Source organism: Heptranchias perlo, chromosome 11 (genome assembly GCF_035084215.1).
Source record: "Heptranchias perlo isolate sHepPer1 chromosome 11, sHepPer1.hap1, whole genome shotgun sequence".
Classification (NCBI taxonomy): Eukaryota; Metazoa; Chordata; class Chondrichthyes; order Hexanchiformes; family Hexanchidae; genus Heptranchias; species Heptranchias perlo.
The window spans coordinates 43,335,938-43,348,202 of record NC_090335.1 but is presented as its reverse complement, the minus strand read 5'-3'; the positions used below and the strand labels follow the sequence as shown (position 1 = coordinate 43,348,202).

The following is a 12,265-nucleotide window of genomic DNA, read 5'->3' as shown; positions in this document are numbered from 1 at the left end:
GTTACTCTCCAATATGTAGGGCCAGCGATTGCAAAGCTGGATGCAGAAGGATTCCAAAGCCTGTAATGATCCTGGCAGGCATCCTTTAGGGAAGGACAAATTGTGTGGGGTGCAACATGTTCAGTGTGATCTTCAGCTAAACTTTATGCCCAGAAATCTTTTAGATAACTGAGGCAATGGGTGAAATCAAAGGGCAAAATCTTGCTGTTAGACATTTTCCTGCACCCTTCAGCTCGAAATTTTTTGACACCATAACTTGCTGGAAGAAAGAGCTGATAACGGCGTGGCAAGGGCAACGAGGCATCTGGGACCTCAGTGAATGGCAGGACCAACAGTCTATCTCATTAATTAATGAGATTTAAGGATTGAGAAAGAAACAAACGATGGAGAAGGAGGGTGAATGGGAGTCAAATCAGGTGCAAAAAGAGAAATAAAGAGAGCGAAAGAAAGATTGCATTAAGAAAAAGAAAGAAAAAGTAAAAAGAAAATTTGAAAATGTGAAGTGAAATTCTTTAAATCTCCAAGAAGAATTTACTACATGCAGGAATGAGACTAAACAGTTTAAACTGTTCCCTTTCCGGGCCGGAGAGATTGATTGGCATTGCATTAACAATTATCACGTCATTAAAAGGGTACTTACGTTATGTTCCAGCCCTAACTTTCTGCGGTATACAATGGGCAATTAATGTGCAAACCCAGCAAGTTCTTAAAAATAACGGCAAGGTTAAGGGCGAGATGCCGTTTGTGGGAAGCAAACAGCAGAGCGGCGTAAATCGACCAGCAGGTTCTAGAAATTCTAACTCACGGTGTATCTCTTAATCCCCCTGAACTTGCTGGCCGATTTGCGCATTAATAACAGCCGTTATTTTTCCAGCAAGATTTGGCCCAATGTGCAATTGTTCAAGACCATCCAGTGGTCTCAACACAATATTAAAGGTGCAATCTGACAAGTCCTGCGCAGAGAAACAACAGAGACAAGTAATTATTGGAGGCAGTGCAGAAAAGAGCAATAATGCTCAAGTGTTAACATCTTGAGTTATGATTAACAACTTGGGATAAACTTAGGCTTTTCAGGGGTAGATAAGAAAGTTAAGGGAATGGAAAAGTTGGAATGCTACATTAGATTAAACTCCAAGAGTATGACAAGGCGACACAGTTTTGAAATAGTAAAATGTTAATTTAGAACGGATGCCAGGAAATTCAGGAGGGGTTAACGTATGGAATAGACTTACAGGTAGAATAGTGAAGACAAAATCCCTGAAATCATTTTTTAAAAATTGGATGCTGCAATTTATAATTCTCTTCCTCGCATTCAAATCCCTCCACGGCTTTGTTCCTCTCTTACCTGTTACCTCCGCTAGCTCTACAACCCTCCAAGAACTGTGTTCCTCCAAACACGTCACCTCTTAGACATCCCCCACTCTATTTACCCCATTTGCGGCCGTGCCTTCAGTCGTCCAGGTCCTACGCTCTGGAATTCCGCCCCCACTCCCCAACCCCACCCCCTAAGCCTCTCTGGCTCTTTCTTTCTTTAAGACACTCCTTCAAAACCTCTCTCTTTGACCAAGCTCCTCCTTTGGCTTTGTGTCAATATTTGTCTGATCACACTCTTTTGAAAAAGTCCCAAGGCGCTTCACATGTTGAATTTAAATTTAAAATCTTGATATAAATGCAAGTAGTTGTTGTTGCTGCAATGGGGGTACTGTAGGATCATTATGAATGGATGAATTAAGACGGGCTGATTAGACTTCCTCATTTGTAATTTGAAAGAATTAAAGGGGCAGACGCAGCAGGGATACAAGAGACAGAAAGCAGAGAGAGTAGTGGTAAACAGTTGTTTATCAGACTGGAAGGAAGTATACAGTGGTATTCCCCAGGGGTCGGTATTGGGACCACTGCTCTTTTTGATATACATCAGTGACCTAGGCTTGCAGATATAGGGCATAATTTCAAAGCTGCAGATGACACAAAGCTTGGAAATATAGTAAACAGCGAGGAGGATAGTAACAGACTTCAGAAGGACATACAGACTGGTGAAAGTGGCAGACATATGGCAGATGAAATTGAATGCAGAGAAGTGTGAAGTGATGCATTTTGCAAAGAAAAATGAGGAGAGGCAGTATAAACTAAATGTTAAAATTTTAAAGGGCGTGCAGGAACAGAGACACCTGGGGGTTAACATACATAAATCTTTGATGGTGGCAGGACAAGTCAATAGGTTGTTAATAAAGTATACAGGATCCTTGGGTTTATTAATAAAGGCATAGAGTGCAAAAGCAGGGAAGTTATGGTAAACCTCTATAAATCACTGGTTAGACCTAAGCTAGAGTTTTGTGTCCAATTCTGGGCACCATGCTTTAGAAAGGACGTCAAGGCCTTTGAGAGGGTGCAGAGGAGATTTACCAGAATGGTCAGGGATGAGGGAATTCAGTCATGTAGAGAGACTAGAGAAGCTGGGATTGTTCTCCTTGGAACAAAGGTGGTTATGCCGGAGTGATGTCATTGCCATTTTGAGGGACTTCCCTGGTCACTCGAGTGGATTATCGCAATCTAAGGCAGTGTCCCAAACTGCTACACGTGTGTCAGGAGCACAGCAAAAGCGTTGTCTTTGGGACACACCTCAACATCGTTTTTTCTGAAAATATTTTATTCTCCGACCTCTTCGCACCCCCCCTTTGGAACCTTTCAGGGGCGCACCCCACAGTTTGGGAAACGCTGCCATAACCTAATGACTCAGAGTCTGGGAGGCAGTAACCAATGCTGTTCCACAAATACCTGTTTTGTGTCATCCTCTGTTCATATTATTTGTGAATGATATGGGCAGAAAATTATGTGGACAAGTAACTAGCAGAAAAGAGATTGACAGTACTGAAGGACTTACACCAATTAAGCAGACAGAGTGAGAAATGGCACATTGATTTTAACATGAATACAAGGTAATGGATACAGAAGTAGGGAATTGTAAAAATTTGTACATGAAAGGGTCCTGTTTTACAGTTCAGTAGCAGGAGTGGAAAAGGAAAATGATTGGGGTGTGATCACAGCCTAAAATCACATCAATGTGAAACAACCGTCAATAATAAAATCAGGTACTGTGTTTCATGTGGAGAGCCCCTGATTACAAGTCAGAACAAGTTATGAGGATGTTGCAAAGGTCACTGGTGAGGCCAATTCTGTAGTACAGTGTAGTTTTGGCATTATTTCAAAGTACATACATTAGATAAACAAAGATAATTCTAAGCCTTATGGGAATAAGTTATGAAGGATTCAGGTTATTGAACTTATTTTTGCTGCAGAAAAAACTGAAAGCAGATATGATACAGGTCTGTAGAAGAACAAAGGTTATAGATAAGCATACTATTTAGCTTGAACAGCAAGTACATAAGTCAAGGACAACTACAAAATTCACAAGTCTTGAGCGTGACGACAGATCAGATTTTTTCCCCTCCACATGACAGTGGACATATGAACTACTAGAAAAAGTACTTAATTCTGGATCATAAGATAACTTAAAAATATAAATTAATACTTCAGAAGGGGGTTTGAGATTACAGAACTATTGATCTGAATTATTCACATAAATTAGGAAGAGCATATAGAGTTCTTGGCAGGGATGTGCATGATTGAGGTAGACAACACTGACTGCAGAAGGGGAAGTTCCAATGGTTGTTTCTCATTCCAATCTTTATGTTCCTTTGTTAATTCGTATGTGGAAACATTGAAACAAACAGGTAGCTGTATGTCCAATGAAACCGTGGTACCATACACTGAGATCTCTCTGGGTCATAATGGATAAGTCCATCATTAACAGAATACTTACCCACAGTAGAAAAAAAAGAAATAAGGGACTGAGTTGCATTAGTTGAGGGATAGAGTACAAATTAAATTAAATTGTATTGTTGAATTCAGACCCCTCTGAAGGACTGCGTGAAGTTCTAGTCACCTAATGATAGAGAGGATATTCCTGTCCTTGAAGTACACAGACAGAGACGTAATTCAGGATATCAAGATTTGAGTTTTGGGAAAAGGTCAGTGAAGTTGGGCTTTTTTGAAAAAGTGACCTAATTGCAATTTTCAAGTTTATGAAGGGAACTGATCACGTTGAACCAGACAAATTGTTCGCTCCAGTGAAGGGTTCAAATAACAGGGGACAATTTAAGTCGTCTGAAGTAAGGGGGGAGAAAAAAAGACTAATGTTAATGCACTCCCTCCATTTTCTAAGTAAATGCTTTTACCACAGACACGAAGAAAATAGCTGAAGACATTTGATTAAAATTTAGGTAGCAGACCTCCATTTTCAATATTATTGAATTGAGTAGTTTTTGCAACATGAGTAAAGTGAGCATTTTACAGAGCTATCTAATTGATTACAAGTAAACACAGAAAAATTTAAAGCAGAGGAGGCAGCCATTTGGCCCATCGTGTCTGTGCCGGCAGAAAAAGAGCTACCCAGCCTAATCCCACTTTCCAGCACTTGGTCCGTAACCTTGTAGGTTATGGCACTTCAGGTGCATATCCAGGTACTTTTTAAATGTGATTAGGGTTTCTGCCTCTACTGTCCTTTCAGGTAGTGAGCTCCAAGCCCCTACCACCCTCTGGGTGAAAAAATTTTTCCTCAGCTCCCCTCTAATCCTTCGACCAATTACTTTAAATTTATACCCCCTGGTTATTGACCTCTCTGCTAAGGGAAATAGGTCCTTTCCTGTCCACTCTATCTAGGCCCCTCATAATTTTATACATTTCAATTAAATCACCCCTCAGCCTCCTCTGTTCTAAAGAAAACAACCTCAGCCAATGCAATCTTTCCTCATAGCTAAAATTCTCCAGTCCTGGCAACATCCTCATAAATCTCCTCTGTATCCTCTCCAGTGCAATCACTTCTTTCCTGTAATATGGTGACCAGAACTGTATGCAGTACTCAAGCTGTGGCCTAAGTGGTGTTTTATACAGTTCCAGCGTAACCTTTTTTTTATTTGTTCATGGGATGTGGGTGACGCTGGCGAGGCCAGCATTTATTGCCCATCCCTAATTGCCCGAGAAGGTGATGGTGAGCCACCTTCTTGACCCGCTGCAGTCCAGGTGGTGAAGGTTCTCCCACAGTGCTGATAGGTAGGGAGTTCCAGGATTTTGACCCAGCGACAATGAAGGAACGGCAATATATTTCCAAGTCGGGATGGTGAGAGACTTGGAGGGGAACGTGCAGGTGGTGTTGTTCCCATATGCCTGCAGCCCTTGTCCTTCTAGGTGGTAGAGGTCGTGGGTTTGGGAGATGCTGTCGAAGCCACCTTGGCGAGTTGCTGCAGTGCATCCTGTGGATGGTACACACTGCAGCCACGGTGCGCCGGTGGTGAAGGGAGTGAATGTTTAGGGTGGTGGATGGAGTGCCAATCAAGCGGGCTGCTTTGTACTGGATGGTGTCAAGCTTCTTGAGTGTTGTTGGAGCTGCACTCATCCAGGCAAGTGGAGAGTATTCCATCACACTCCTGACTTGTGCCTTGTAGATGGTGGAAAGGCTTAGGGGAGTCAGGAGATGAGTAACTCACCGCAGAATACCCAGCCTCTGACCTGCTATTGTAGCCACAGTATTTATGTGGCTGGTCCAGTTAAGTTTCTGGTCAATGTTGACTCCGAGCATGTTGATGGTGGGGGATTCGGCGATGGTAATGCCGTTGAATGTCAAGGGGAAGTGGTTAGACTCTCTCTTGTTGGAGATGGTCATTGCCTGGCACTTGTCTGGCATGAATGTTACTTGCCACTTATGAGCCCAAGCCTGGATGTTGTCTAAGTCTTGCTGCATGCAGGCGCGGACTGCTTCATTATCTGAGGGGTTGCGAATGGAACTGAACACTGTGCAATCATCAGCGAACATCCCCATTTCTGACCTTATGATGGAGGGAAGGTCATTGATGAAGCAGCTGAAGATGGTTGGTCCTAGGACACTGCCCTGAGGAACTCCTGCAGTAATGTCTTGGGGCTGAGATGTTTGGCCTCCAGCAACCACTACCATCTTCCTTTGTGCTAGGTGTGACTCCAGTCACTGAAGAGCTTGCCCCCTGATTCCCATTGACTTCAATTTTACTAGGGCCCCTTGGTGCCACACTCGGTCAAATGCTGTCTTGATGTCAAGGGCAGTCACTCTCACCTCACCTCTGGAATTCAGCTCTTTTGGCCATGTTTGGACCAAGGCTGTAATGAGGTCTGGAGCCGAGTGGTCCTTGCGGAACCCAAACTGAGCATCGGTGAGCTCATTTATTGTTTGCCCTCCCCAAATGCATTGCCTCACACTTACCCGGATTGAATTCCATTTGCCATTTTTCTGCCAACCTGACCATCTATTGATATCTTCCTGCAGTCTACAGCTTTCCTCCTCACTATCAACCACACAGCCAATTTTTGTATCATCTGCAACCTTCTTAAATGTAGGGGGCATGATTAGGACTAAATCATTAACATATACCACAAAAAGCAAAGGACCTAGTACTGAGCCCTGCGGAACCCCACTGGAAACAGCCTTCCAGTCACAAGAACACCCATCTGCCATTTCCCTTTGCTTCCTGCTACTGAGCCAATTTTGGATCCAATCTGCCACTTTCCCTTGGATCCCATGGGCTTTTACTTTGTTAACCAGTCTGCCACGTGGGACTTTGTCAAAAGCCTTGCTAAAATCCATGTGGACTACATCAAACACACTATCCTCATCGACCCTCCTTGTTACCTCTTCCAAAAATTCAATCAAGTTAGTCAGACACAACCTTCCCTTAACAAATCCATGCCGGCTGTCCTTGATTAATCCGTGCCTATCTAAATGACGGTTTATACTGTCCCTCAGAATTGATTCCAATAATTTGCCCACCACCGAGATTAAACTGGCTGGCATGTAATTACTTGGTCCATTCTTTTCTCCCTTTTTAAACAACGGTACAACGTTAGCAGTCCTCCAATCCTCTGGCACCACACCTGTAGTCAGGGAGGATTGGAAAATGATGGTCCGAGCCTCCGCTATTTCCTCCCTTGCTTCTCTTGACAGCCTGGGATAAATTTCATCCGAGCCTGGCGATTTATCTACTTTCAAAGATGATGAACCTCTTAATATTTCCTATCTCACTATGCTTACCCATCCAATATTTCACATTCCTCCTCAACTACAATCTCTGCATCGTCCCCCTCCTTTGTGAAGACAGACGCAAAGTATTCATTAAGAACCATACCCACATCTTCCGCCTCCACACATAGGTTACCTTTTTGGTCTCGAATAGGCCCTACTCTTTCCTTAGTTATCCTCTTGCTCTTTATGTATTTATAAAACATTTTTGGGTTTTCCTTAATTTTACTTGTACTTTACAGTACTTTTTCATGCCCTCTCTTTGCTTTCCTAATTTCCTTTTTAATTTCACCTCTGCACTTTCTACACTCCTTTAGGCTTTCTGCAGTATTGAGCTCTTGGTGTCTGACATAAGCTTCCCTTTTTTGCCTTATCTTACCCTGTATGCTCCTAGTTCCCAAACTTTTTTGAACAGAGTCCTATCAGAAGAATACTTGTGCCCCTCTACCTAAGAATTCTTGTACTGGTTAAGTTTACTCTTTCACCTTCCTCACTGGTTTCTCTTAATTATTTCTGCTTATTTCTCCTCTTCGTCCTCCTCCAATTGACACACCTGCTCACTACTTGCCTCCTCCATTTGGCGCATCCTCCACTTGTGACATACCATTAGTGAAAGCACTCAGGGCAGTTGGCAAAGATGCACTCAGAAGGCGGGCGAGTGAATGGGTGGGCTGGGAATGATTTTGGACAAGGAGGCAGGCAATACGCATTTTGGGAAGCGATGTAGGTTTATAAGCAGGTGGCCCAGCAAGTACTTGGGACAGACAGGCGAGCAGCCTTGCATTCAGGCAGAAAGGCAAAAAGTGGAAATGCACCAGTTGATAAGAAAACTGCAAATGAAGGAGCGGTTAAGTCCAGAATGAAATGACTTGAGTTAGGCCCTTGTGCAGAGCACCAGGAAAAAGTTTGGGCCCTTGTAACCTTAGCAGACAGTGGTAGAGCCAAAATGGGAGGGTGAGGGTTTGCCATGATTGACATGGGCTGCAGTGAAATAGGAGGAACCAAGGCAGGAAAAACAGGTGACAGGCCCAACTTAATAACTGACATATAAGCCACATACTCCAAATTAAGCCTCAGGTTCTCAAGAGGAGCAAGATGCTCACAAAATATTTTACAGGGATTTAGAGCACCGTAGAGTCAAATCTATGAGTAAGAATAAATGTTATATTTATAATTACTCAATTTTTTGTTTAACCAGTAACTTTTAGGGCTTTTTTTTTGGGGGGGGGAGGGGGGGGGGAAAGACATATGAATTTAACATGATAGCTCAAATCAAAATCAGATTGGAGCAGTTTCTGCTACTTACTAGTTTAAGACTAGTATTTCTTGATACATGCCAGTGGAATTGGTAGCTTTCAAGAAGAATTGATCTATTCAACTGCTCATTGTACTGCTGATTCCTCGATCCTTATTAGTGCCTGGAAACTGAATTAAACTTATTTATATTTGTTGACATTTAATCATATATTTGGTTGATGATTTTGCAGGTAAATCCTTGTTTCAATCCATCGTTAATGACATGACGCCCTGAAATGCAACACTTTCAGGTGTGACGCTTTTCCAACGGGCTAGGCACGACCTTCAAATATATAGATATTAAAAGACAAGATTATAAATGTCAACAACCAAGTTTCTGCATCAAATTCAAAGAGACTTCTACCAGCTCATTCACCCTGTTCATGGACCCACTTGAATCCTTACAGCTTGAGGAAAACCGTTTGCATTGTCCACTACTCTGTGGCTAAAGCCAACTTACTTCCAGGACAAAGTAAGTAGGCTTCTTCATTCTCCCATCTCCTGTACTCCCCAACACTACATTTGACTGCATGGTACTTCAGACCGCTTAAATGAGAAAAACTGAAGAGCCACTTTTAACAACTTATTTCAAAGGCATCTATCAAGTTAATATTCAATGATTTGTTGAGCCCCTTTTCACTCTGTCCCCATTTTAGGTTCTTTACTATTTCTTCCCACCAGCATAGTTATTCTTCCAGTCAATCTGGAGCACAGGTTTCTAGAGAACAATCATTCCACCTATCAAGTCAACAGTTTAGATATAGTATTGCCAGACGACTCCTTTTCCCCTCCTTCCTGGAAATGGAGAATTCTGTTGCCTAACATTCTATTGGGCTCATCTGAGAAATCACAAACCTCACCCAAATTAACAAATCAACAGTAGGATTAAAACTTGTGATGCTCTGCTATGGGAACCCTATTCTTCACAACAAATTGGATTTAACTGAGTAAGCACTTTAAGCTGTGGTTAAAAAGTGTTGAACTTCATTTTTCTCCAGGAAACAAGTTACTTGTTTTACCTTTGTGAAATTGCCGTATGTTCTCCATGTATGCAGAGAGATTTTCAGCTACCAGGGTGACCAATGAATGATTGTGTTGAAGCTGGTTAATCAAGTCATGCCGATAGAACACGTGAGGACTTCTTTGGGTCTGACTACAAAGAAAACATTTATGTTAATCAATACTACTGACAATGCTCAAAAATTAATCCACTATGGTACTGACTGATAAGGCCACTTTCGATATCATAGAATGGTTATAGCACAGGAGACCATTTGGCCCGTCGAGCCCGTGCCGGCTCTCTGCAAGAGCAATCCAGCTGGTCCCATTCCCCTGCTCTTTCCCCGTAGCCCTGCAAATTTTTTTCCTTCAAGTATTTATCCAATTCCCTTTTGAAAGCCATGATTAAATCCGCCTCCATCACCCTTTCAGGCAGTGCATTCCAGATCATAATCACTCGTTGCGTAAAAAAGTTTTTGCTCATGTCACCTTTAGTTCTTTTGCCAATTACCTTAAATCTGTGTAATCTGGTTCTCGGCCCTTCTGCCAATGGGAACAGCTTCTCTCTATCTACTGTCAAGATTTTGAATACCTCTATCAAATCTCCTCTCAACCTTCTCTGCTCCAAGGAGAACAACCCCAGCTTCTCCAGTCTATCCACCTAACGAAGGTCCCTCATCCCTGGAATCATTCTCGTAAATCTTTTCTGCACCCTCTCTAAGGCCTTCACATCCTTCCTAAAGTGCAGTGCCCAGAATTGGACACAACACTACAGCTATAGCCGAACTAGTGTTTTATAAAAGGTGAATAACCTCCTTGCTTTTGTACTCTATGCCTCTATTTATCAAGCCCAGGTCCCATGTGCTTTTTTAACCTCATTCTCAACCTGCCCTGCCACCTTCAATGATTTGTGGACACATTCCCCCAGGTGTCTCTGTTCCTGCACCTCCTTTAGAATTGTACCATTTAGTTTATATTGCCTCTCGTCGTTCTTCCGACAAAATGCATCACTTCGCACTTCTCTGCATTAAATTTCATCTGCCACGTGTCCTTCCATTCCACCAGCCTTTTTATGTAATCTTGAAGTCTATCACATCCTCCTCACTGTTCTCTACACTTCTGAGTTTTGCGTCATCTGCAAATTTTGAAATTGTGCCCTGTACACCCAAGTTCAAGTCATTAACACACATCAAGTAGTGGCCCTGGTACCGACCCCTGGGGACCACTGTATACCTTCCTCCAGTCCGAAAAACAACTGTTCCCCACTACTCCCTGTTTCCTGTCACTTAGCCAATTTCGTATCCATGCTGCCACTGCCCCTTTTATTCCATGGGCTTCAACTTTGCTGACAAGCCCATCAGGCGGCCCTTTATCAAACACCTTTTGGAAGTCCATATACACACAACCACATTGCCCTCATCTACCCTCTCTGTTACCTCATCAAGCAACTCAATTAGGTTAGTTAGACACGATTTGCCTTTAACAAGTCCGTGCTGGCTTTCTTTAATTAATCCACATTTGTCGAAGTGACTGTTAATTTTGTCCCGGATTATCGTTTCTAAAAGTTTCTCCACTAACAAGGTTAAACTGACTGGCCTGTAGTTGCTGGGTTTATCCTTACACCCTTTTTAAAACAAGGTTGTAACATTTGCAATTCTCCAGTCCTCTGGCACCACCCCTGTATCTAACGATGATTGGAAGTTTATGGCCAGTACCTCTGCAATTTCCACCCTTACTTCCCTCAGCATCCCATCCTGACCTGGTGACTTATCCACTAAGTACAGCCAGCCTTTCTAATACCTCCTCTATCAACTTTGCATCCATGTAACTCCCAGGACAGTGATTTTCAAACCTTCCTGCGTGAGAGACCCCTAACATTCTTGGGGACCTTATGTCCGATCAATGTTAACCACCTAACAGAAAACAAAGAGCACCAACAGAAACATGAGAGTACGGTAACAAATACAAAAAAATATTGAGCAGGAGAGGCCTCTGCTTACTTTGGGGAGCCAGTTTGAATATCTAGTGGTCAGAAGCATACCCTAACAAAGATTTAATCTGTTTTCAGTACCTGTAATACCAAGCAAAACTTTCTACTGCATCTGATGTTTGGGATGTAATCAAAGTCAAACTTAATCTAACAGGATATACATAGTTTGTATAACAAACTTGACATTAAAATTAGAGTAGGGAACCACAAACACGAGTTTTTGTGCAGCAACATTTTGTAGTTGAAGTATGTAGCACATTCAACCAATAAAACAAAGTGCTATATGTATTTTGGGCAGAATCGTCTTCCTATTTAAGTAGAGTGCATTACATATAGAAATCACAGATCAATTTTTATAAACAAAATTGACACCTGCAATTCAGGCCCATTTTTCAATGGATTTTCTGCAAAAAATTCTGATAACAGCAGAAACAAAAATCTAGTATATCATGGTCTACGTAATAAGTTGATTATAAAAAGTATACTCTAAACATCGGAAAATTTCTTAAGCCTATTTTCCTGTACATTTGCCAATTTTATCTTGTGCCTAATAGGCATCCTGTCAAAAACCAAAGCAATCAAGGTGGCATAAATTTTAGTCATGTTCCAGCGAGCAAATTTTGCTACCTGTATCTCTTACGAGGTACAAACCTCTGCTATTCACCTTGACTTTTCGGGAGGCAGGTTTAAGACAAAATTCTCAAATATTTAACCAAGATATATATCTCAAAATAGTTCACTTTTCATTTTTGCCTTCAGCAGCCACCCCTAAAACTTTTTACAGTTTGCTGTTCAACCTAAATATCCCATTCCAAAATAAGTCTCGTTTCATAGAGATCAATGGCCAAAGAAAAAATTGTTAAAAATCAAGTTGTGTC

General features: G+C 42.0%; 1 protein-coding gene across 2 annotated transcripts in view; it reads right to left on the bottom strand.

Annotated features, from left to right (window-relative positions):
* usp9 (ubiquitin specific peptidase 9) overlaps positions 1 to 12,265 on the bottom strand; it is a 269,941-nt gene that overhangs the window by 150,817 nt on the left and 106,859 nt on the right. For both annotated transcript variants that reach the window (XM_067992885.1, XM_067992886.1), the window contains exon 14: positions 9,418 to 9,551. In XM_067992885.1, the coding sequence (XP_067848986.1) occupies positions 9,418 to 9,551 (134 nt within the window). The remainder of the gene's footprint in view (positions 1 to 9,417; positions 9,552 to 12,265) is intronic.